A 25,605-nucleotide genomic window follows, 5' to 3' on the forward strand; every position below is an offset into this window, starting at 1 on the left:
AAAAAAAAAAAAAAAAAAAAAAAAAAGAACCCTGTGAACCCTCAGTGATTTGTGTACTTTTAATTTATTCCTATTCGGATATTTGTTTCTTTAGGCCTGTCAACTACTTGGTCACAGAATTCCAGATCCCAGCACAGGAGAAGTTCATGCTCCAGACATGAAGATCGAAAGCCTTCGGAGGTATTTCTTGAATGCTGGCGTGACTGTGCATGTCGTATGTGTGTGCGTGAGTACATATGGTTGACACACACACACCTGGTTGGTTGATATTGGTGTCAGTCTGTGCATTCTTGGGCAAGTTACTTAACCTCTCTGTGCCTCAGTTTCCAAATCTGTAAGATGGGGATAATACAGGTGTTCACCTCGTAGGATTTTTGTGAGAATTAAGTGGGTTAATATGTAGAAGGTAAATCCTGCTCAGTGAATGTTAGCTATTATTAATTCTTTTAATTTTTTTTTTTTTCCTTCTCTGTTTCACCTTTGCTGGCTCCCAACAACTTTTCCTATGGCCTGGAGATCAGCATCTTCAGCTGCTGCCGGTCACTGCCAGCCTCAAGTTCGTTTTAGTCATGCATTTGTGGTTTGTTTGGCAAAACCCAGTGTAATTCTGGGATTCTGTTTAGGGGATTATGCTTAAGGCTTTCTCCCCTTCTTTTGAAATTTGTTTCTCACCTTACATTTCCCTGCTCCCTCACATTTTGTTATTATCTACCTATCTGTCATCTATCTATCCAAAATTGTTTTTGGGTGAGTTTCTTTGTGGCTTTTGTTGGTTAGGGGCCCCTCCCACTCCTGAGATCTGTGTTCTCTGAAAACCTTGGACTGGGCTCTGAGGATCTAAGTGATTGAAGAAAAGGCATTTTAATTGGTCACAGTGATTAGGTGAGCAGGTTATGGGGAAGAGAGTTTTCGGTCCAGCCCCTTGGTTTTGCACTGCCTCTTAGTGGGATGACTTCAAAGACAGCCTCATCCTGTAGCGACTGAGCAGAGGCCGCCATCCATGAGGAACTTCTTCGACGGTAGCAGGGAAGCCGGGGGCGCTGTGTTGAGGAGCGTAGGATTATTTAGTTGTGGAATAACTTCCTCCACGAGGGAGTAGCGTATAATATACTTTAGAATTGTGCAGAACCATCCCAGGGGACACTTAAACATTAGATCAGATGCTCATGAGAAGGTGTCCGTTTTATCACCTTGATTTATTCCAGGCCTTTGTCCTTTTGAACCTGCAGCGCTGCCTTCCTTTCCTCTGGTTATCGGGAGTGACTCTGCTGCTCTTTTTTCTCTCTTTAATTCCCTCCACAACCCCCTCAACACCCTTCTGATGTCCACACCGCACTCCTGTTATTTCAGGGCAGGAGTACAGGGTGCTCCAACAGGGAGCTGATACCTGTGTGAGAGCACCGGTGCCCCGGGTGCAGCTAGAAACCCCTCCCGGAGTCGGCACTGGCAAGTGTGGATGGCGCCAGTCTTGTCCCTGACCTGTGTTTTGTTCCAGGGTTGTTGTTTTTTTTTTTTTTTTGGATGGAGTGCTAAGGTGGAGCCCTGCTGGGGACTCAGGAGCTCACGTCCATGTGAGGGCATCTGTCTCAGTCCTTGACCGTCCTCGTCCAAGTCTCTGAGCGCAGGAACGTTGGGCTGCCTTTTCTCATTTTGTTGCTTCAGTCTGATTTTCCTCCTTGGGCAAAATCCCTTACTTATTACTTACCAGACTTAGCTGGAACGTGTTTTTAACTGATGTGCTTCCTGAAGGTGTAGATCTGTGACTTTGTTTGAAAGGACTTTTTGGGGGTCTGCAGGGCACGGCTGACAAAGTTAATGCTCCCCGGGGCACGGGCGGGCGTCTGCCACAGGGCTTGGTGCTGCGGGGGGGCCTGATCTTGTGCTTTTGTGGGGGGGTGCACATCCAGGTTCTTGCTTGTTACTGGGACTTTAGAGATGAGGAGTGGCAGACTGGGGGCAAGTCGGGCCCCAGACGGCCGGCTGGAGACGTGGCCCTCTTCCTCAGACACTGCCTCAGACTTCGTTACGGTGACGTTCATTTAAGTGATCACCAGCCCGAAAAGCCACCGGGAAAAACAAATACGGACCTATTAGCAGGCATATAGTGTGAACTGTGCTTAGTAGCACAAGAAAGAACTCCCTGTCCCAAGAAGAGAGAGTTCAGCATTGTGACTTGTGTAAACAGGGAGTGTAGCTTACAGATGCAGGCACGCTTGGTGCCAAATACAGCTTTGGGCCGGCGCTAATGCCAGGGTCAGAGCTTCCTCGTGCGGCCCTGGGACAGGAGTGGGCTGGGCTCCGGCCGCCTCCCGCCCTGCCAGGAGGAGCGGGCACGCAGGGGCCACCTTGGTGCTGTTCCCCTCCTGGGCCCAGATGAGGCCTGAGGGGCGCTTTTGAGTCTTGTGCGTCTGTTTGTGGCAGGGTGAAGAGAGGCTGGTGGCTTGCTTGCTCTCTTCTTTCTTCCTCTCTTGTCTCCTCCCCTCCCTCCCTCCTCTCCTTTCCCCACAAATGCTGCTTTCCTAGTAGAAGTTATGCCCGGTGAAGGTGTGCAAACACATTCTTCACCAGCCCATTTTCTACCTTGCCTCCATTGGTGTGTTGTTGCTTCTCTCCCAGACGTTTCCATCCTGTACTCTGCCCGGCTCTAGCCAACCAGGACCCGCCCTCCCTGGACACCTTGCTGTTAAGCCCGGGTGCCTGGGCAAGCGGGAGGTGGGGAGAGGCAGTCTGAGTAGAGAAGAGGGGTCCCTGGTGGCTCTGGGTTTTGGCTTGGAGTTGTTACATGGTTAGTGGAGTTTTATTTCTTAAACATTTACAAGAAAGTCACCCTTGAGTGAAATATCTCCCTCCAGGGATTTTTTAGGCGCGTGTTTTCAGCAGCCTGCTTGGTGAATTGGGAGTTCTTAGAAGTTTTTCCGGGGACGGCAGCGAGGTTCCTGTGTTGCAGTAGCTGGTGCGGACGTCGCCATCTCTCGGAGCTGGCGAGGGAGGGAGGGCAGCGTGAGCTGCTGCCACCTCCGACCCTGAGCGAGGCCCAGGGCGTGGCAGGCCGAGGGGTTTCCTGTAATAGGTCAGACTGGTTCTCTGTTGAAACAGTGACCTTGTTACGTGGCAGCTCCATGGTTACCCTGCAGCTGCCAGTGCTCTGAGTAAGAATGCAAATATCCAGTGTCAGTGACCCTTTCTTTCCCTTTCCAGGTGTTTAGGACAGACCTGATCACTGCCATGAAGTTGCATGACTCCTACCAGCTGAACCCGGATGAGTACTATGTGCTGGCAGATCCCTGGAGGCAGGAGTGGGAGAAAGGGGTCCAGGTGCCGGTGAGCCCTGGGACCATCCCTCAGCCCGTGGCCAGGTAGACGTGCCCCAGGGCAGGGGTGCCGCCTCTCCCCTGACAGTTGCCTTTCTGCCCTGACAGCCGGGTGCCTGAGAGGAGCAGTGGTGTTTGGGTCAGCAGTGAGGCTTCTGGGGAAAGAGAAATGCAGTAGAAACACACCTCAGGTCCGAAGGTGGTGCTTTTAAGGGCCATGGGCCTCCGAACTTAACACTGCAGCCAATTGGGAAGGTGCCTGTCTCTTAGAGAGGAAGGTAAATTCCAAGGCTCCCTGGGAAGTGGCTGGCTGGGGGAGAGGGACATTTGGATGTTTGCACAGCTGCTTCCCCTCTCCCTCTGGAGGGCCGCTGTGCTGGAGAGAGGTGCCTGTCATCGGTTGGGTCCTGCCGTGGTCCCTCCACCTCTGGGGGAGGACGGGTGTGAGCAGTCCTGCCAGGTTCGGGTCCCGTGGGCGGGGAGCTTAGAGGAGGAGTGTGTCGATGTGTACTCTCGCATGGGCTTTCTTTGGATTTACTTCTAACCACTCTTCTCCTTAGGGGTCTTGAGGGTCGGCTCTTTGCTGACCGGCTTCAGCGTGAAGCTGGGCCGGTTTTCTTGTTTCCTCTCCGGCCGGCTCCACTGGCCTTGAGGCTCCTCGCGGGGCGAGGGAGCTGAGTGCCCTCTGTGCTCAGCTGGCAGCCGGCTTTGCCGCCGCTGCGTGGTCAGTCACCTGCCTGCTTTGCGAAATGACCTCTTTCACCGTTGCCAAGTGTGAACTGAACTTACCCCTTGGCCCTCACCCACGTCCTGTCCCTCAGGCACCGGCGGTGGTCGAGTCTGGTTATTGTGTCTGGGATCTCTGTGACAAATGTCCCCATAAAGATGCAGGCTGAAATGACCGCTCTGATGCCTCCACAGGTCAGACTGCAGCCTGTGGAGTGGACGGAGTGTTTTACTGGGCTCTGTAGGAGAAACACGGTCTGGCTGCCTCAGGGTTGCCTCTGGGGCACAGCACTGACTAGCTGTGCAGCACTGACGATCCCAATCCAGGGGTTAAGAGCCCAGCACAAGACGAGTAAACGCTGACACAGCTCATGGAAGTGTCAGCTAAAACCCTGCCCGTAGCTGAGTGAGACGAATAACTCCTTAACCGTGCCTGTCTCCGTGTCCTGTAGGTAAAGCCACCCTGGTAATCATAGGGCGATGGAAACACCTCGACGGCCTCTTTGGACAGCTGGGTGTTAACGCGAGCTGCCGGCACGCTGAGACGTGCAGGTGGAGGGCCGGTGGCCGTGTGGTGCTCCCCAGGCGCCTCACTCCCTGTCGGCAGTGGTTTGCCCTCTTCCTGCACTTTCTTTTGCGGGGGCCGGCACTTCTCCAGGCGTTCCCGGGGCGAGGGTGCACGTGCAGGAGCGGAGGGGACTTGCGCTCCTCCCTGGGTCCCCAGCTGTGCCGGGAGCATCCCGCCCGTGGCTGGGACTCTGGTTCTCAGACTGCTTAGCGATGGACAAGGTCTGAGTTCTAGAACCAGAGGTGACGGGTTTCTCCCCTTGGCTTCCCGGCCTTCTGCTGTGTGTGCCCTGCCATGCGGCTGCTCTGGCCGCCTCCGTGTCCCTGAGAACCCAGGGCTTGGTGGCCTCCAGCAGGGGCGGGCAGGCCTGGTTAGTGGAAAGTGATGTCATCTTTAACCCTTGACACTGCTGTCACAGCTGGTGGCTGGGCACGGCAGCGTCCTGGGAGGCCATGTGGGAGAGGCTGATTACGAAGACTTCTGCAGCGTTTTCACTTGCATCTCTTTCTATTTTAGGGGTTTTAACGACTCCTGCTTTGTTTTGTCAGCAGTGGCGTTAGGGTTTTAACTCTCTGAACCCGGCAGTGACCTAAGGTTTGGGGGTTGGAGGTGGAAGCTCACTTGGGGGCCTCCTGGCAGACTTCCTTTCTTGTGGCAGGAAGGGTGACCTGGCTGTCTCGTTTTCTTGTTAACCAGGGTCGTGTCTGAAGAGAAGTCCCTCATGTTCATCAGGCCCAAGAAATACATCGTCTCGTCGGGCTCTGAGCCTCCAGAGCTGGGCTACGTTGACATCCGGACGCTGGCCGACAGCGTGTGTCGTTACGACCTCAACGACATGGATGCTGCATGGCTGGAACTGACCAACGAGGAGTTCAAGGAGATGGGTGAGAGGCGGGGGCTCTGCTGCTTGGCTGTGGATGACGAGCGGCGAGTGCGTGAGGCCTGCGGTTCAGGGGCGAGGCTCCTCACCACTGGCGACGCCAGCTCCATCTCGGCCTCAGTCTGGTCTCGGGATCACGGGCTTTTTGCTGGAGATGCGCGTGTCCTGCTGCAGCAGGTGTGCTGAGAGGGACTCAGTCTGTGTGCATCTCGCGGACAGAGAGGTGGGATCGAGGAGGGGTGTCTTCCATGGGCAGGAAAGCGGGGGCTCCCAGTTCTGCCCTGCACCCCGCAACCCTGCCGGTTACCTCAAGAGAACTGAGGCCCAGAGAAATGCAGCGCTTCCCCGAGATCGCGCAAGGGTCTGGTCCACAGTTTCCTGCTCCGGTGTTCCGTTTCTTCCCCCTCCGGCAGTGCTATTCAGATGCCGCCTTCTTCAGCCGTGGCCTGCAGTTTCTCACAGGAGACGCCACTCCAGCCAAAGCTCACCATTTTCCAAACACGTCCCTCGTGTTCTCACCTCAGTGATTCCCCTTAGGTCCTTTTCCAAACCTGAGTGCTTTCTCCTCTCACCCGTCGATCTGTCCTGGCTTTCCTTTGGTGAAGCCCTACCTTAGCTGGGTGCCCTGCCCATTGCGATCTTTTCTACAAGTCAACCGTTCTTGTGTATGTACGGCTCAGAGGACCTCATCTGCTTGCATCTCCTTGTGTCACGACCAGGATGACACTTGGATCTCGGCTCACACACCACTTCCGATTGCTAAGAGTTGCCTGAAGTGTGGTGATGGCAAGTCAGGGAGACCACGTCTGGGCTTCCTGTGAGAGACGTGAGGCTTAATTAGCGTTGTGCTGTGTGTAGGTCAAGGTCGGGAAGTGGTGGCACAGGCTGTTTGTTTGCAGTCTAGCACATGGTAAATATCTATGGAGTGTTTCATGGCGGATTTCAAAGGCCTGAAGGGCTAAGACTTTGTTTCCTGTGGAAGCCTGGGCCTAGCACAGGGCCTGGCATGTGACAGATGCTGCCATGCATGCTGCTCCCCAGCCTTTGAATGGGAATGATGGTGTGGACTGAGCTGGGAAAGCTGTTACTCTGATATTTTGATAAAGTAGATTTCCTTCCTTTTGGTCCTTGGTTTTTAGGTATTAGTGGCCAGGATGTTAGCAGGCTAGGAGGTGGCAGTCTGTTCAGAAGTTTTCAGTGCTCTCTTGGAACTGAATACTATGTTTTAGCTTCATAGACTATAAAATTCTACTCTGTAAAGACAACTGTAACGCACTGGACTGACTGGGTGTCCTGTGTTAAGGCAGAGGGATAGACGGCTAGGGGCCGGGGGCTTCGGTGGATGGTCTAGGTGGTGAGTGCTGGGCTTACTCATCAGACTGCAAGGCGGTGCTGAATACTTGGGCAGGATAAGCGATGCAGTTGTATAACATGTATTGAACGCATGCGGAAAGACGTTTGTCTTAGCTTTTATTGGTCTTTTTAATGGTAAAAATTAATTATAGGGCATAGGGCTGTATTTTCAGAGCCAGTGGTGTTTTCGGAACTGGTAGGAGGAATTGAGATGAAACCTCCTGGCCGCGCAGAAACGACCTCGTCATGAAATAAGGTTTGAGATGATAGGTGGCTTTTTTGATTGTGTGTTTAGGGCTTATCACAGTGTCAGCGCTAATGTGTGCTCCAAGTTTTCAAAAACTTGGAAGTGTTAATGAAATTTATGATAATGCATATAAGTTGTTGTTGGCCCTAATGACACTTCTGTTGTTTCTTGCCAGTTACATGTGTTTGAATATTTTTTACAAGCTGTTTTTTCTGTCCTGCATGAGTATTTTCATTGTAGGAAGTTTGGGATACGTCCACAGATGGAAGAAAATAAAAGTCTCATCCCCACCACTAAGCCGTAACCACACCACGATAACCGCCTGAAGTTTGTTTTTGGCCATTCTTGCATAGGAATGCATTTTCTTTGATTCACCAGGAGCTGTCTGCCTCCTTTGCTTGAGATGTCCCTTGTGTTTCCGTCTTTCATGTGTCTGACTAACTATGCATCTCAGCTTAGTAAATTCAGAGGGTGAGGCGGGATAAACCAGGTAAAAAACATTTGAGCGTTCACAGTGAAATCTGTTCTCAGAGCACCATTTTACGTAGCAAGAATGGAATGTGTTTTTGGAAAAAAATGCCCAAACCATAATAGGTGGTCATGGTTTTGAAGCCACTTACACGCTAGTTGGTATATATAATATTGTAATGAAACGACAGTCTAACAATATATGCATTTAATAGCCTGGAACCATTTGGGGAATGCTCTTTTTACAGCAAGCACTCCATCTTCAGTGCCTGACCGTAAGGAACAAACTGTTGGGTGCAAGTCTCTTTCTGCCTTTGAATTTCAAGACCCTTCCTTGGAAGGGTCTGAGGGACATCCAATAGAAAATATTTGGGGGGCACTCAGGATAGATTTGTTGATAATATTATTTATTCATTGTGCATTTTTATTAGTATAAATAGTATTATATTTATTAATATGGGTTTATTAAAATGGTTTTGTGGCATTTTCCCTCCAGGAATGCCTGAGTTAGATGAATACACCATGGAAAGGGTCCTGGAGGAATTTGAACAGCGATGCTACGATAATATGAATCATGCTATAGAGACTGAAGAAGGCCTGGGGATTGAATACGACGAAGACGTTGTCTGTGACGTCTGCCAGTCGCCCGACGGTGAGGACGGCAATGAGATGGTGTTCTGTGACAAATGCAACATCTGTGTGCACCAGGTATGTGGGCAGCGGGGCCCGGAAGGAGGCCCCCTGGAGTGGTTCCTCCAGACAGGGTCCATGAGTTAAAGACGTGGGCCCATCTTTTTTGTTGCTGACGGGTGCTTAGTGTTTGAAGTATTTCTTGTTACTTTTACAACCAGGAGAATAGGATCCTCTGTGGACCTCATTCTTTCTTCGCATAGTGTCTTTATTCCCATCCACAGAAGTCAGGTTTACTGAGACTGTATGAGCCCCTCTGCCCTGCTCCAACACCTGGCTTTATAGCTATTGAGAACACTGGAGGGCAGGGGGCGGGGGGACTCTTGAAAAGGTGGTTAGTTTGCTGTGTTCGTTGCCCTTGCACAATGCTGGATGGCTTAAAAGAACAGAAGTTTATTGTCTTGCTATCTGGAAACTAGACGTCTGAAATCAGGGTGTCGGCAGGGCCACGCTCCCTCTGAAACCTGGACGGGGAACCCTTCCTCGCCTCTCCTGGAGGTTTGCTGGCGGTTGTGGGCGTTCCTTGGCTTGCAACCGCACGACGCTGGTCTCTGGCTTTGCCGTCACTTTGTGTCCTCTCCACGCATCTGTGTCTTCACACGTCGCCATCTTCTTGGAAGGCCGCCAGTCACGCTGGATGAAGGGCCCACCCTACTCCAGTGTGACCTCATTTTAACTGACTACATCTCCTGTGGCCCTGTTTCCAAACGAGGTCACATTCTGAGGTACCTGGGGTGTTAGGACTTGCTTTAACATATACTTTTCGGACACTGGTCAACACATAACATTTGCTAACATGTTAGTAGATAAACGGAGCCCTTGAACAAGCGGAAAGGGTCCCCTTTTCTTGAAAGTTATTTCCTGTCCTAGGCGATGTCGAGAGGATTTGGCGGTTGCTTCAGTAAGGTTGGCACTGGGTGATTTTAAAAGCTCGGGAGAATCTTAGTCTGGACCCTTACCTCTTTCGTTTGTTTTTTTTCATGCAATAATGAAGTAATTTGTATTTCTGTGGGGACGTGTGTTCACATACACTCTTTAGTTAATAGGCTCTCCAGAGGTACTTTCTTTGAATTCACCTGTTGATGCTGAGATTTACAACCAACTTAAAGGCTTGTGTGGGACAGTGGCTTGGGTGACCTCTTGGCAAGAAGAATCAGGTTTGCTTTGTGAAGTTCCTGACTTGTTTTCTTTAGAATGTGTCTGCTCCCTGGGTTTCCCTTCTGCGTGAGGACTTTACCAGCAGTGGCCTTGTCCCGTCTCATCCTGATGGGGAGACCACAGGTCTCTTGCTTATGAAGTCACGTCATAGCCCATCTTGTAGCTCTGGGTTTTCAAGTTATCTAGGCGCTTTCCTTGGGATAATGGAGAATTCTGAGAGAGATTTTGTTGTTTCAAGACCATGAGCGTTGTGGCTGCCATTGCTGCTTTTACGTTGTTGGTGCCATTTCCTTGGATGATGTTTCAGTTCTTTTCCTGCCATTTTACTTCCCCCCCCCCCACGAGACAAATCTTGTTTGAAAAAAAGGGTTCTGCTTGAAAACTGCTCAAACCCTCTGCTTATAAATGAGTTAACTGAAGGTAGGGTGGGCTGTTCAGCGTCCCACTGTGTGGCAGAGTTGGAACTGGAACTCGGGGAGCTCTGGACGACACCCACCCCCACACCCCTGCCCCGAGCCTGGTCTGCTGTTCTTTCAGGCACACCACGTTGCCTATTAGCATTTCCTGTGGTTCCTTTTGCTTCTTTTGAGATGTTCTTCATGACTTGTCTTTCAGGCGTCCTTTATTTAATCTTCTGTTTTACTTAGACTTGCTTTTCCGGTAAAAAAAAAAAAAAAAAAAAATTACCTCTTCAAATGAGACTTTGTCTAGAGTGCCTGATACAGACCTTTCTGATACGTGAAACCTTAATAGTGTCAGTTAGCTCTATTAAAAACAAATTTTTTTTTTTTCCTTCAGCAAGTCTGTGTTGACAGTGGCTCATTCATGGCACCGACACAGTGCTCCTAGGCTCCAATCTTAGTGTCACTTAGCTTCCCTGAACTGTCATCCTGTGGTCTCCTTTCTGCGTCCTGGATATTCAGATTGCCCAGTGGCTGTGTTTTTCCTGTCTGGAGAATTGGAACTACGTTACTGTCTCTCCACTTCCTGACTTGTAGTTCATTTAAGGATAAAGTTCTGAACAGTTTGGTGTTTTTAAAAGGCTCTGAATGTGCTCCTGGTACCATCATGGTTTTGTTTCTTCACTTCTTTAACGTTTGCCTTTTCTTTCTCTGAACCGTCTTAATGACTTTAAGTTGCCTTGATTCCTGCAGTTTTTGCTGTCTTGTGTAATTTACCGTCTTATGCAAAGCAGGCTTTGTTTTAAATATCTGCCGAAGAGACCAAATTCTCTTTGTCTAGAATGTCTCATTTCTCTGCGCCTGTTGTGCTCCCTTGTGTGTGGGAGGCGGGCGGGGTGTCGGCGCCTGGTCAGTAGAGCTTGCTTAGCCCAGGGAGCGAGGCTGGTCCTTAGTTCCCTCCCCTTTTCACTGGTGTCTCGTGTAATAGCTCTGGGAGGCTCTCAACTGCTTTGTGTTTTTTCCCTCACTTTATAGCCCACCTACATCAGTAAATCAGAGAGGGATGCCTTCCGCCATCTAGCCCTGGAGAGAGTTTTGAGGATTTACTGCCCAAGTATTTAGAAACTTGATATAGATGGGTATCTGTAGCAACACAGCAGATCTTTTACAAACCTTTCTGTCCTCAAGTAGTTTTCAGGACCACCCTCTGGTAGGTAAGTACGTCGTACCTTGTACCCACCTCCTGACTGCTGCTGTGAGGCTGCCCGGCACTCTTCCTAAAAGGAGTGCCTCTATTTTGGGGGTGCTTCTGTTAAAGTCTTTCTAGGCGTTTTAAAATTCGTAGACACACAGGGTAAAAATAACTCTTTTTTTCTCTTTCTTTTCCTTGGGGATGTGCTGTGGCTTTACAGGCCTGTTACGGAATTCTCAAGGTCCCAGAGGGCAGCTGGCTGTGCCGGACGTGTGCCCTGGGGGTTCAGCCCAAGTGTTTGTTGTGTCCCAAGAAAGGTGGAGCAATGAAGCCTACCCGCAGTGGGACCAAGTGGGTCCACGTCAGCTGTGCGCTGTGGATCCCCGAGGTGGGTGCCCGTGTTGGTGGTTCCCCTTGGGAGCCCGTGGCTGTTCATCCTCACAGGGAGGCATTCATCACTGGGCCACTTTGTAGCCGACGAGTAAAAAGACACCTTTGAGTTGCTACCCATTTTCCCACCTTAAATTGAACCTCGAGCATGCTGTCATGTGGTCAGTGGTGTGTAAATTTGTGGAAATGTTAACTGGAGGCAGCCGTGAGTTGGACTCTGGGTGGAGGTGTTTAGACTTCCCTTCTGATGCCACTGCAGCTGACCCTCCGCTGCTGCCACGCTCCCAGAAGCGGCCCCGCGGACCCGCGGCGTTCGTTCGCGCTGCGGCCTGGGTGTGGCTCCGTCCTTTCCCCGGGATGGGCCGTAAACCCCTGGGCCTGGTGAGCCATGCATACAGCACCGTCATGGTTAAAGAACCACTGCTCTAGGTCACATTTTTGTGATTTTTTTTTTATTAAAATTCTTACTTACCTCAACCTTTTTAATTTCAGGTCTGGTCTAATTTATTCTGAGTCCCAGACCTTGACTGATTGAATTTGCTTGCTCACTCTGAGACTATGATTTGTGATTCAGATTTCAGCCTTCTTTGGCCTATGATTTTGGTGCATTTTCCTCCCGAGGAAAAGTATCTGGGAGTGATTTGGATTGAGGCTTCACGACTCGGGTCTTGGTAGCCTGGGAATCTCACGGTTTGGTATTAACAGGGATGCAGTTCAGTGAACCAGGCTGAGGGGAGAGGGAGGGGACCTTATTTATCTTGGTAGCTTTCCGCTTTGTGTGTAGTGATAGTTTCTGACTGAGGAGAATGGCTTTCTTTAGTGAGAGAGAGGTTAAAAGTGGTCAGTGTTTCCTTCTGCTCCATCATTCACAACTGATTGCAATATGTTGAAGACGGATTTCCAGTCCTGACCACTTCTTAGTGGACCAGAGGTGTAGTAGGTGGATTACCTTGTCTTTGCTGTCACTCGGGTGAGCAGTGAGCATTGGGGTGTCTGAGTGTTTTTACAAACAGGATGTTTGTGTCAGATGACCCCCCGAGGAGGGCGTAGAGTTGGCCCAGAGCTGGCCCCTAGCTGGTCCCTGTGCTGTTCTGATGCCTTAAAGTGGGGTTTTACCTGCGCTCGGAGGGTGAGAGCCCCTTGGCATCCTCCGGTAGGAGGTCCGTGGGGAAGGAATGGATCTCTGAGTTGCTGCTGTCTGTGTTCGGCCCCTGTCTTGACGACCTCTGCCACCCTGTCTTGTTATTTCTTGGGCCTCCAGGTGAGCATTGGCAGTCCCGAGAAGATGGAGCCCATCACGAAGGTGTCTCACATCCCCAGCAGTCGGTGGGCGCTGGTGTGCAGCCTCTGCAATGAGAAGTTTGGGGCCTCCATACAGGTAACCAGCCTGGTCAGGATGGCATTATTACCCTTCCTTGTGTTCCAGGGAGCGGGACGGGGGAGGGCTCTGTGAGCTAACCGTCACAGGGTTTGGAGATGGGGCTAGAATCCAGGAAGCAGGACAAGGTTCTCACAGCCCTTCTGAGGTTGCTGAGGGATGTCTCCAGCCCAGTATACACACCTTCTATTGGTGGATAGTGTCCAGTGTGACCGGAGCCCCAGCTGTGTAACCATCACAGGGCAACTCAGAAGTCCGCCTGAGCTGCAGGGCAGTTCCAGTTTGTATCTGGTTTCTCCCTCCCTGCCCAAAGCCTGGCATTGCAGCTCTTTCCACAGGCCGACAGCTCTGGGGAAGAACTGGAGTCTCGGCACTGGAGGCTTAGTCACCCTCTCGCCTGCCGAGCGGCAGCCCTGCCTCTGTGGCTGCCCCCGACGCCGCTGGTTTCAGGTGTGCACGTGGGGTGTCTTGGTGCGGTGCGTACTGTTGGAAATCAGCTTGGCACGCCAACCCTTTTGCATTGGGCAAAACGGGGACTCCTTGGAGCACCGACCGGGTGGGTGGAGGGACACCCATGAGGTGCTGCACCAGGGGTTCTGCCCAGTCTGAATATCTGATTTTTTTACGGTACAGTGTGGGGGAGGGTGGGGCTGGGGGAGGGGAGCTTGTGCGTAAGAAGCCAGCCTGCGTTTTCTGTGTCCACGTACAGGCAGGTGTAGACAGCCATGAGGCAGATAACAGGATCACGGAGAGACTGTTGATGGCGCGCTGTTTCTTGGTGTTGTCTTAAGCGCTGCCTGAGAAGTTCCTCTCCGGGCCTCACGCTTTTGGCGTCTAGACAGGCGTGACCTCGGAGGCCTGAGGTGCTGTCCCACCGCGGTCTCCAGATGCTGTCTGCGGCTGCCGTTGGCCCTTTGCCTCTGTGGGGCCGCCAGCTCAGGGACGCCGGCCCCTCCTTGGTCCCCACGTCACAGTCCGTGGGCAGAGGTGCCGGTTTGGGGCGGCTGCCCTCTTGATGCAGGACACGCAACGGCTTGGCACACACACAGACACACAGACACACACACACACACACAGACACACAGACACACACACTCTCTCTCTCTCACTCACTCACTCCACAAGCTCGGTCAAACTGCCGGTCGGGGCTTTTAAAGAAATGACCTCATTTGGCAAACTCAACTTGTATTTTGGCTGATAAATATTTCTCTGTGTAAGGTATCCACTGACTGGTGTTTCTTTTTAAAAGTTTTCATTTTACACGCCAAGCTGTTGTGCTTTTTCTTCCTTATCACTTCCACTGGTGTTCAAGAATCCAAAATGTAACAGAATATTCAGAGGGTGAGGCATGAGACAGCTGGTGGGATTTGGCTGTGGACCTTGAAAATAGTGCAGATTTTTGTATGTGAATGGAATCTGCTTAAAATTAAAACATGACAAAAGCCTCTGGCCTGAGCGTTGTGTTAGGAGGGAGTGAAGGAGAAATGTTATAAAGCCACAAAACAAAAGAAGACACAGAGCTGTGTGTGTGTGTGTGTGTGTGTGTGTGTGTGTGCAGACGGCCCGTGCAAACACTTGCAGGGAACAGGCTGGGGCAAACCAAGGAAAATGGACATCGTTTTCTTCCAAGTTACCCGATGTTCTCCTGAGGATAGAAATTATGCCCTTTACTGAGTAGGTCCTTCACTGATGTTTCCAGGAGGCGGTCGATTGGGATCTCTGTGTCTCTTTTGAAGAGAGACGATAAAATGACTTTTTTGTTGCCGTTGACCTCTTTTTCCCAGAACATGAATTTGAAGGAGGAGAGGCCAAGGAAGTTTTTGATGATTTTTCATATCTTCACAGAATAGACTGATTTTATTAAAGAATTCCTGTCTGAAATGTCTGCAGCTGGAAAGGCTCTGGCTTACGTTTCTGTAACATCTGTTTGCTGAGTCAACCTGAATAGGAAAACCCAGAGGAAGGCCATTTGGCGTCTTTACAAAGCCCCGTATAAATGTTCTGCCGGGGCGAGTTCCTCATTTCAGGTCGGGGCGCTGAGTTGAAGTGTCGTTTAAGCCAAACACTGGTAGTGTCTCCGTCATCTGTTCCCACTTTACTTCCCACTTGGCTGCCTGCTAGGAGGGAGGAGCACTTTGTCTTGTACTGACAGTGACCAGGTGTGTGTGTGTGTGTGTGTGTGTGTGTGTGTACTGATAGTGACCAGGTGTGTGTGTGTGTGTGTGTAATGAGTGACCAGGTGTGTGTGTGTACTGATAGTGACCAGGTTGTGTGTGTTCTGCCACTAAAGCTGATTTCACACATTCCTTGGAATTGAGGTTATTATTATAGATAAAATTACAGATTTATGTTAGTTCATGCGCTTTAAGTGTTTTCAGTGGGGGAATTGATTTTCTGTGAAGGGAGCTAGATTTTCTGTACTTCTGGGTGAAAGCGACTTTTAATAATGGGAGAAATCATGACTGGCAGCGAGTCACCTCTTAAAGACTGCAATGATTAGGGGAAGAAGCCCCAGCCCATGCCGCTGCGATCTGTGGTGGTGCTGTGCAGGGCCCTACTGAATGAGTTTAATTAATTAAGCTTCTCAGCTGGCCTGGGGCCACTCAGTTCTGCTCCTGTCTGCAGCCCTGGCGTGCCCGGATCCCTTGGCCTCACACAATACACTGTTGCTTTTTAAGGGACTGGCTTCAGTCACCACAGGGAGCCTCCTTCCAGGAATTCGCCCAGCAAGATCAGATGGGGAGAAATCACTTTTCTCCTGCTAGGCCTCTGGCCTGCCGTCTGGATCGGAGGCACTACGGGGTCCCCCTGGTGGGGTGGTGGGAGGGAGGTGGGAGGTGTTTGGTAAGGCCGGGGCAGAGCTGGGTGATGCCTGGCCTCTACGTTGACCTGCCTTCGACCCACAGGCAGCAGGTCCCTCACGGTTGCCCTGCCAGGCGAAGCGCACACAGATCTCAGAGCTTGTCCCCCACTGGCCCGGAAGCGTCTGCGCCTGGCGGAAGCTTCCTCGGGTGCGGAGACCAGTCCCATCCTTCCTGTCCTGGATTGTCCTGGTCTCCTCTTCCTTTCCAGTCTTTGGGAGTTTTTAATTCACCCTCCTCGGTCTTGAGCAACCCTCGCTGCTGGAGGAGGCGTGTGCCATTTATTTTCCCACTGGTGTTGGGACTCGTCCTGGCTGTGGCTTAGGAAGGAGGATCCACGTGCCTTTCAAAACTCTGGTTGGTGGTCATTCTCCCTGAGGAGATTCTCGCCACTCAGGCTTTTTATATAAGCATTAAAAAAGCCCAGACCTATGAGAAGAGACCGATGACTGCCTCAGGATATACTCTGCATGTTGGGCACACGCTCTTCTGAGTATAATCGGAGCGCCAGGGCCCCCTTTGTCTACACGTGCCATCTGTGTGATCGTGTCTGCTTTAAGAGGCGGTTATTGGATGCAGTTGCTTTTCCAGGAGAGTTATGGTTCGGTTTATGAAAAAAGAGTTCTCTTAAATCCCAAGCTGTAGCTTGTTTAAAACACGACTGGATCTGCCAGGGTGAATCCGCGTGAAGCTGCTCTGTCCCGGCACGAGCTCCAAGTGCAGCTCTTCCCGTGCGTGTGTAGGGAGGGGGTGCCTGGCACCCGGGGCTTCAGTCACTGTCACTCCCTAATGTCTCTCCTCTTGCTGTCTGCGTGTTCTTGCCAGTGCTCTGTGAAGAACTGCCGCACAGCCTTCCACGTGACCTGTGCTTTCGACCGGGGCCTGGAGATGAAGACCATCTTGGCCGAGAACGACGAAGTCAAGTTCAAGTCCTACTGCCCGAAGCACAGCTCACATCGCAAGCCCGACGAGAGCCTCGGTGAGGGGGCCGCTCGGGAGAACGGGGCCCCTGAGCGCCCCCCCCGGGACCCGCTGGAGCCCTTTGGCAGCCTTGAGCAGAATCAGGAGGAGGCCCACCGGGTGAGTGTCCGGAAGCAAAAGCTGCAGCAGCTGGAGGATGAGTTCTACACCTTCGTCAACCTGCTGGATGTTGCCAGGGCCCTGCGGCTGCCCGAGGAGGTCGTGGATTTCCTGTACCAGTACTGGAAGTTGAAGAGGAAGGTCAACTTCAACAAGCCCCTGATCACCCCAAAGAAGGACGAAGAGGACAATCTCGCGAAGCGGGAGCAGGATGTCTTGTTCAGGAGGCTGCAGCTGTTCACGCACCTGCGGCAGGACCTGGAGAGGGTAATGGTCGACACTGACACCTTGTGGTGACGTAGAGAAGAAGATTGCAAAGAGGCGACCGCTTGCCCAGAGCAAGGAGTGGTAGCCAGTGCATTTCCTCTCAGACCCTTGTACATACTTCAGCATGAGGTCGTGTTGGTTGAATCTATTTATGGGCTGGTAAACTCACTGTGCGCACACACGAGACGGCCGCAGAGCCCGGGGAGCCTCTCTGATTTAAACACTTCCTCGTTAGTTCTTACTGTTCTTCTGGAAGATCAAATGGGGTGTGTCTTCCCCTCCCCCGCCCCCCTTCATTCTAGAGCTAGAGGGAACTGAGCCCCCCCGGAAGATGCCCAAGGGGTGGGCTCAGAATTGTTTACAGACTGAGTTAGAAAACCAGAGTGGATTTAATTAACGGTGAGGGGGTGGGTGGGGCGGGCCGAGGTAGGGCAGTCTCTTGTTGAACCTGGGGAAACACTTTCTAGGTGCTGGTCATGGGCTCATTAAGGAGAGGGAAGCACTGCCTCTCTGACCCAGCTCTGCCTCTTGCCTAACTGGCGGGGGCCTTCCCGGTACAGTCGCCGAGCAGAGCAGGCTGTGGGTGCTGATGTGTGGGCATGAGCTGCCATACACGTGCATATCTGTTCCCCAGGGTACTCCGGCAGTGAGGTGCTAAGTCATCACTCAGGCTGTGTATATGTTGTGTGTGCATGTGTGTCTGTGTCCGTGTGTGTCTGTGTGCTGTGTCTAGAGTGGGCGTGGGGCAGGACTCCTGGTGCACAGGGGCCTCCTATCTGACCCGGGGAGCCCCCCCGCCGTCCCGCGTGGCGCGCTTCGAACGCCCTCACCACTGGATTGCCCCGTGTGGTGGCCCGTGGCTGCCTGGAGCCTCGGCTGGTGGCGCCTTCCTGCAGCTGTTGGCTGGTTGGCGTCTCGCCCATTCTCCAGTACCTCTGGAGTCCCAGTCTGGACCTCCCTTCCGGCTACAGGCATAACTCTAGGAGCGGGCTGGCTTTTCCCCAGGGCCGCCGCCTCCCTGCAGGTAGTCTGTGACTGAAGCTTGCTAGTCGGCGATGTGTCTTAGAGCGCTTTCTCGCGTCAGCGCCCCTGACTGCCCCGACCGCCGACAGTGATTAAACTCAGTGCACAGATGGAACGAAGGCTTCGGGCCCACAGCAGCCCGTGCTGAAAGGCACCTAAGTGTCCTGAAACGGTTACGCGTCTCCCCCAGGCACCTGACTTATTAATGGGGGCTGTGGTTCACCTGCCTGGGAGAGAATCTGACTCAGAGGTGATTTGCAGCGGGAGTGTAGGCAAAGAATAGGGACAGGGGAGAAGTATGGAACCGAAAGACCGAGCTCTCACAGAGACCTGCCCTGCCCTGGTAGAGAAGGCGTAGCAGTGAGAGTGTTTCTAAGTGTTCCTTAGAAGAGACCCTTTGAGCACCTGACAGTGCGGGCGGGCTGCTTGTGACGCCCCTTCCAGGCACCAGGTTAAGGTTCCGGATTCAGGCGGGTTCAGGCGGAGGCCAGGCGGGAAGAGGGTGTGTGAGGCTCTTGTGCTCCTGGGCCCCCCCCACCCCCACCCCGGTGGTGAGTGTAAAGAAGACCTCGCCTCTCAACCACATGTATGTGTGGCCTTTTTGTTAGAGATGAGAAAGGGATTCAGAAGGGAGAAACTCGAATCCTGGTGAGAAGCCTTATCCCAGCCTGACAACTGCTGTACTTGGGGTGCATGAGCTTTGGAGTCAGATAGTCCTCAGGAGGGAGGACGAAAAGTCTCATGTTTGGACTGTGTTTGTCTCGCAATCACCACAAAATAAAAGTGTAGAAAATGCTTGTGGTGTACTAACTCTTTTCTGTACTTAAGTTACTCAGATTAACACGCACTTACGATTAAATTATAAACATTTTTTCTTTGGAGTCATCACTGTTGCATTTTAAGTAGAATGATGCCAATGATGTATGAGAAACAGGGAATAAATCAGGATTTTTGTGTGTGTGCTATTACTTATATTTACTTTATTAAAGAGTCTAAGAGATGTGAGGGCATTTAGCGTCAGTCTAAAACGGGCTTATTAAAATGAAAAATGTGTTTTCCAGAATGTTCCACGAGGCCTGCGATGGTGGAGGCTTTAAAAAGTGGAAATCTTGGCCGCCGTGCCCCAGAGTGCACAGTTATTTGTGATTATAAACAAGAAGTGTATTAGGCCAAAGACTCATCAGGGCAGGGGTGACAGTAAGAATAAATCATAAGTCTGTTTTTCAAGTAACTTAAAGTCCAGCCCAGTTCACACAACAGCATTTCGTAGCAGGTTAATGTGGGACTGTGATCAAGGCGTGTGGTCACTTCAGAACTGACAAGTGAGTACCCTTCATTAGAGAGGCAGACAACTCTGAGTGATAACGGTAGTGGCTCTTTCCTGCAGATATACACCGTGGGGCATTTTGCACACCCGGGTTCCAGTTCTGGATCAGAAAGTTAGATGACAGGAATGGACTCAGGTGGGTTTGGGAACCTGAAGACACGATTGCCGATATATGGCGGGTGCCATGCCAAGTTCCCAGGGCTGCCACTTCACTCTGGTGGGATTCCTTTCCCCCAAACATTGTCTTCTAAAGGATGCAATAAACGTGAGTTCAGCAAATGAGTACTTGCTCAGATAAAAAAACATGCTACCTCTGCACTCCTGCCTGGGGCATCGAAAGGGGTCAGGTCCCGGGGCACCATTTTACTCAACATTTGGTGGAATGGTCACCTCTTGACAGTCTGACAGAGGCTACAGTTGTCCCCGAACAAGAGGCACGTTAAGCTTTAGTGTTGCAAGCAATGTTTGGGATTCAGGAAAACTTGAGGTCGTTATCGAGTTCCTGAGGGCAGTGGTTCTCAGCACGTGGTCCTCAACCAGCAGCAACGTGACCTGCAGGTTTTTGGATCCCACCTCTGACTCCAGAAACGGTGGGGTTGGAGGCCAGCATTCTGTGTTTTAGGGCCCCTACGTGTTTGTTTGGGAACCACTGCTTTTGGGGAAAGCCTGACTCTTGGGTTTAACGTGGTATGAGGGGTGGCAGCCGAGGGCTGGTGGTTTTGCCTACCACCTCGCTGGCGATTGGGAGAAGATGAAGCGGGGGGTCGGGGGTGGGCGGGAGGCTAGGTCTAGCAGTCTAGCAGTGTACAGGAAGGGCCAAGCAGGGTGTGTGATGAGGACAGAGCCTCCGTTCAGCTCTACATACAGGGGCTGCTTATAGAAGTTGCCCTTTAGGGTGTTCTGTGCATGAGAGAGGTAAGGTTTAGGGCACTCAACCGTGCTAATGTGGTCAGCCGGCCTGGTTTATTCAGGGGCTGATTTGCTCCAGTTGAAAACCCAGACCTTTGCTTCTTGGGGGTCACAGATGTCTCGTATCAGAAATCATGGGGACTGGAAGTGGGGAATTTCCCACTTAACAGCCAGGGTGGAAGTCTTTCCTGGGGGAAGTGAAGACACCAAAATTAAATTCGAGTAATATATGAAGTTCAGGTTCTCTGGCTCTGCTCTTTCCATTGACAATTTTAAGTAAAAAACGATGTATCTCTTTTGTACATCTGACTTGAATAGGAGAGTAACCTTGTCCACTCCTAGGATGTCAGAGAGTTTGTTTCCATTTCCTATTTCCACAAGTTGGATTCCCTGTCTTAATGTAAAAACCGTTCTGTATGTTTTCCAGTTGTTTTGAGCCTGTGATGAGGATCTAGGTTCGGCCCCTTCCTCTTTCTGACCTTCTACTCTTAATCTCCCCTGGGTGGAGCAATATTTATCAAAGAGGGTCGCCTATTAGCTACCTCCACCCCCAAGCTGGTCAGAATTCTTATAAAGGACACCTACTTCCTGGCCCGAGGGTGTGTGGCTGTCAGAAAGAATGTGCTTTAACCAGGGTGAATGACACTGAAATAAGATTTACTTTGAGACAGGAAGAGTGGTTTTAGTCTCAGTTCTTTAAGATAATTTTTATTTTTATCAAGAAGTGTTAGGAAGATCCTAAACAAATAGCGAATAGGTTAGGATCAAGAGAAACCTGACTTGGTGGTCCTGCTTTAGGCCAGGAAACTATACCACGTACAACGTGAGCAATGCAAATGCGAAAGCCAGCTGACCTGTTCCTCTTAATGCCTCGTGTCCTCTTGGAAAGGAGGCTGCCTTGAACACAGCTGGGGAAGAACAGCTGGAATTCTTAGGGTCCTTCAGGGGTGGTGTATCTGTACATAAGTCAAAATGCAGGGCTGTGTGTGTCGCTTGTTGCCACTCTCGCTGCCGAAAGGTTAGTGGCCTTGGGGGAAGGTGGCAGGAGAAGGGATAGCCCAAGCGTTAGGAGAGTGCAGTCATGCCTTTGGTGTAGGAGCTGATGGGGATACGCAGTCCCTGTTTTCAGTCTTGCCACTGAGCTTACTGGGGTGGTCTTGTCCACATCTTCCTGAAGAAAGGTTTATTGTGTTACCTGCTGTGTTGCATTTGACCTTTGTGTTTTCAGGCCCGTGCAGTCTAATCAGGTCTTACCGGCAGGCTTTAGGACTGAGAGATTTAAGGGGGTTTATTGATTAAGTCATTAAAAGTTGATTCCGTATTGACTGATCACAGGTGGCTCTGAAAATGGGGAACAAGTTTAAGTGTTGATTGGCTGCTACTGGTGAATGAGCACCTGCATGCCGTTCCCCAGTGGCTGCACGTCAGATGCAAAGCGGAGCTCCTAGTGCTGCGGTCTTCTCGGTTACTGACCGATGAATCGAGAAGAAGGCAGTTTCAGTTTTTCAGGTGGTGATACAGAAAGCTGGCCTTGAGAGGCTGAGCTAGCAAGTCAATGGCAAAGCAAGAAGGATGTTCCCTAGGTGTTCACACGCTGTAGGAACACAGCGGCCTGTAAGTTCCAAGGTACTTCAGAGAGTTCAGTGTCAACAAAAGAAGTTTACTTGGACTCCTGGTGACTACCTGGCCTTCTAGTGAGCCCCGTGTGGGGACATTGTTTGTGAGGGGCTTCTCCCTCTGATGGCCCTCGACCCTAATGCTGTCTAGTTCCATCTTCAGAAGATGCTTGATAAAGTGCAGCAGAGGTGGCTTCTGAACTGCTCTGAAGCCTCTGACGATAGAATTCATGGGAAGAGGATACTGAAGGGGTGATGAGCAGAGTCCTTTGGCAAGAGCTGGCATGTTTGGACTTGGACACCGATGGGCGTCTGTCTCTTCGCCAGGAGGAGCCTGTGGCCAGGTGTGGTGCAGGGGCAGGACCTCCTCTGACAGCCTCTTTTGTGCTGCTACCCACCTTGAGGGGTACACGCAGAATACTTGTTAGCACCCCAAAGGGAGGCTGAGAGATTAGCTAAAGTGTTTAAAGTACATTTGGATATCAAAAGTCACTCAAGGACCTAGTAGGACAAAACTTTCTCAGGTAAAGAGGGAAAAAAACAAAAAACACCAAAGTCCTGTTATAATGTATTGCTTACTTAGAATCTTTATTCTCTACGTTCTAGGTTCGGAACCTCACTTACATGGTGACCCGCAGGGAAAAGATTAAACGATCTGTGTGCAAAGTCCAGGAACAGATATTCAATCTTTACACTAAGCTTTTGGAGCAAGAAAGAGTTTCAGGTATGCATTAAGCCCTGGTAGGTCAAACAATAGGGCAGGGGTTTGTAAGCCCTCTGTTAAGGGAAAAAAATGCTAGTTTCTTTAATTTTCTTTTATACTGTAGAAGAATCAAAGAAGCAAAGGCTTTTGTTGTTGAAGAAAATCTTTAGGCATTCGAGGCACCGTGGTCTAGAGGAGAGGGCTGTGAACTGGGCCTCACGTATGGGTCAAATCCTGTATTGGCTACTTAAAGGCTCAACACAAGCAGGTCTTAAGTTTTCCAAGTCTCCCTCGTTTCCTCACATGTAACGTGAGGATGAGATCTCCTGCTACCTCCTGGGAACAACTGTGAGACTCGAAAGAGTAACTTACATATTGCAAAGCACTTGATAAATGTAAAGTATCATGGGGATACCTAAAAAGATTTATAATTATCTAGCCTTTGGATCTACCTGTAACATATGGTAAATATATCTTAAGACTGTGTACTTAAGGCACATATCCATGTTTAGGTAACATTCACAGTGGATTCTTTTGGTGTAGTTGGAATTTTGAATACTTTCGAGATTCAGCACAACATATGTATTTAGTGCTGCCTATGCTGCATTGCTCTGGCAAAGAGAAAAAGAAAACCAAGACATGGACTTCCCCCACCTCCGGAGAACACTTGAGTGACTTTGAGATCAAGTGCCTAGGAGGGCAAGTTGTTTAACCTCTCCGGGACTCTGTTGGTCTGTAAGAGGTTTGGTCCAGAATCCTGCCCTCTGAAGTGCTTTTCCACACTAGCGTTCCGTGATCAGAAGCCCCAGAAAGCAGGCGTTATAAGGATTTCAGAGGAGGAAGAGTCTGTCGAGTGCGGATGAGGCAGAACCATGACCCACGAGCAGGCGGGTCTTAGGGGACCTCGTGTCTGCTGCCCTTTGAAGTTAGAGCAGCAGTGTCTGCCCTGCTTGCCTTTTGTGCAGAGTCCACCGGCTTACTCTCCTTCTGCTTCTGTGGCTTTTCGTCTCTGTAGATTAGGAAACACAGATACAACAAAGAAGGTGTTATAACCTATTATGTTGAAATCCACATTCTGGGTTGACCTAAAACTAACTGGATATGTGTGACTAGAGGCAAACTGGTCAGCCGAACAAAGAGAGAAAAAGCTTGGGGAGTTTTAAATGATATTCTTGAAGTGTGTTACATTGTTCTGATAGCATTAACGTATTAATAATATCATCCTAGGTAATTTCCTTCCCAAGAGTAAATACTTCCCAGATATATCAAGTGTTATATCGTCAGCTAGACTTTAGAGTTGTCAAACTTTTAAAATAGATTTCTCTGAGTTAGGGTCACGAGTACAAGCAGTTTGACTCAGATTCTTTAAGGTGAACTTCTGTCTCTTCATTATTCCTACTTGAATGCAGATAAAATAGGGGACCTGTTTTCTCCCTTGCCCCTGGTGTGTCCTTGTGTAAACAGCGGCCCCCCACCCCCACCCCAAGGCTGTCTGGTGCGGGTCACCCAGCCTCCGGCTGCAGAGGCCGAGCTGCCGCCGCCCGGGATCATTAGTGCAGGTTCTGTCTGTGGAGCTTTGCCAGTGGAGGGCTTTCTGTGACTCTTGTTAAAAGTCCTTACGTAATGAGTGATTACCTATGAAAATAAGCTGTAAAGAACGTTTTCATCTGATTTCACTCGAGTCGTTTTTCATGGTTATTGCAGGCAGTTTTTTTTTGTTTTTTTTTTTCCCTTGTATTTCGTGGCTGAGGTTTTTTGGTAAGTGGTTGAGCTTCTTAACAAGGTTAGGAAGTGTTTTGTGTAACAGATGTAATGCAGATCTACGTTCAGAAGTCCTACTGCTGTTCCAGAACAGGAAAAGGGGTCCTCACCACCCTCTGAGGAGTGACCCACACTAGGTATGACGGGTTGGAAGCAATGGTAATCTTCCTGTGAACTGCCCCAGGGAATGAAGTGGAAACCCCTTGGGATGCCTTTTTTCTTCTTCCAGTTTCAGACTTTCAGTTGTGTCGTTCGTGCCTCACACTGACCTACCTTGTAAGAGAGAGGATTCCGAGTGAGGCAGAGATGGCCCTGACTTAACATGTGTCACTAGGATCCATAGTTTAAACTGTCCCGTGGTTCCGAGAATGGGCAGGGCCCTTCTGCTGGATGCGTGTCCTCAGTGGAGACAATACTTAGGAGAGTCAGAGGCCCTTCAGAGACATGGATCCCAAGTCAGGAGAGAAATCAGAGCTTGGAAAATAGCCCCTCTTAACCTTCCTATTTTCCCACATTAGTTGACTGCATAAAAGAAATAAGACGTGTGGCATGATGGTTGACCCTGAGTTTGATTATTGAGAAAGCAGCCATTTCTAAACCAGCAGATTGTAAAACACCCTCCCCTGCCTACGGTCATGATAATTTTACGTTTAGAGTTGCTAGCTCTGTTCTGTTTACGTGCAGTGTCCGTTTGCGCTCAGCAGTTAAACTCTCACATGGGCTCCTGCCTGCTACTCTGGGGTGGAACCTTGTTTTCCTGGTGGTTCATAACTCGGGAAACATGAAAACTGCTCTTTGTAGGTGCTCTGGAGGCTCTTGCAGGAACGTGGTCCTTCTGATGAACTCTAGTACGTTATGAATTCACCCTGTAGTTTTCAGACTGAGGGTTACAGTTTATTACCGGGTTGTGAGATGAATTTAGCAGGTCATCACTAGCATTAAAACAAGTGAAATAGAACAGAAACTGTCAGAGTGCCTATCAGGCCATGAAGGCTAATAGGATTGCAGGAAAAGTGAGCTTTTACTGGCTTACATTGTGAAACTTAGTTCTTACTGTGATTTGCCTCAGAAATGTTTGAAAAACACCAGTTTAACTTATCCTTGTGTTGGATGGCAATTCAGTTTAGTTCCACAAATGGGTTTTACATATGAGAGTAAACAGATGTACTCTGTGTCAAGAACGATTTCAAACACCTTCCTTTATTCATTTCACAATTGACGTGTATTTATCCTCATCATAGCCATGTCGCGCTGTGAGGGTGTAGATAATTTGGAGAAAGAACCTTAAAAATCCCA

At 50.3% G+C, this 25,605-nt stretch overlaps 1 protein-coding gene across 6 annotated transcripts in view; it reads left to right on the forward strand.

The window, feature by feature from the left end:
- JADE1 (jade family PHD finger 1) overlaps positions 1-25,605 on the forward strand; it is a 189,512-nt gene that overhangs the window by 159,300 nt on the left and 4,607 nt on the right. For all 6 annotated transcript variants that reach the window (XM_024745105.1, XM_024745104.1, XM_024745103.1 and 3 more), the window contains exons 3-10: positions 95-180; positions 3,199-3,356; positions 5,302-5,489; positions 8,050-8,261; positions 11,215-11,382; positions 12,646-12,762; positions 16,449-16,970; positions 22,452-22,569. In XM_024745105.1, the coding sequence (XP_024600873.1) occupies positions 95-180; positions 3,199-3,356; positions 5,302-5,489; positions 8,050-8,261; positions 11,215-11,382; positions 12,646-12,762; positions 16,449-16,970; positions 22,452-22,569 (1,569 nt within the window). The remainder of the gene's footprint in view (positions 1-94; positions 181-3,198; positions 3,357-5,301; positions 5,490-8,049; positions 8,262-11,214; positions 11,383-12,645; positions 12,763-16,448; positions 16,971-22,451; positions 22,570-25,605) is intronic.

Source organism: Neophocaena asiaeorientalis, unplaced genomic scaffold (genome assembly GCF_003031525.2).
Source record: "Neophocaena asiaeorientalis asiaeorientalis breed wild unplaced genomic scaffold, Neophocaena_asiaeorientalis_V1.1 scaffold65, whole genome shotgun sequence".
NCBI classification, from domain to species: Eukaryota; Metazoa; Chordata; class Mammalia; order Artiodactyla; family Phocoenidae; genus Neophocaena; species Neophocaena asiaeorientalis.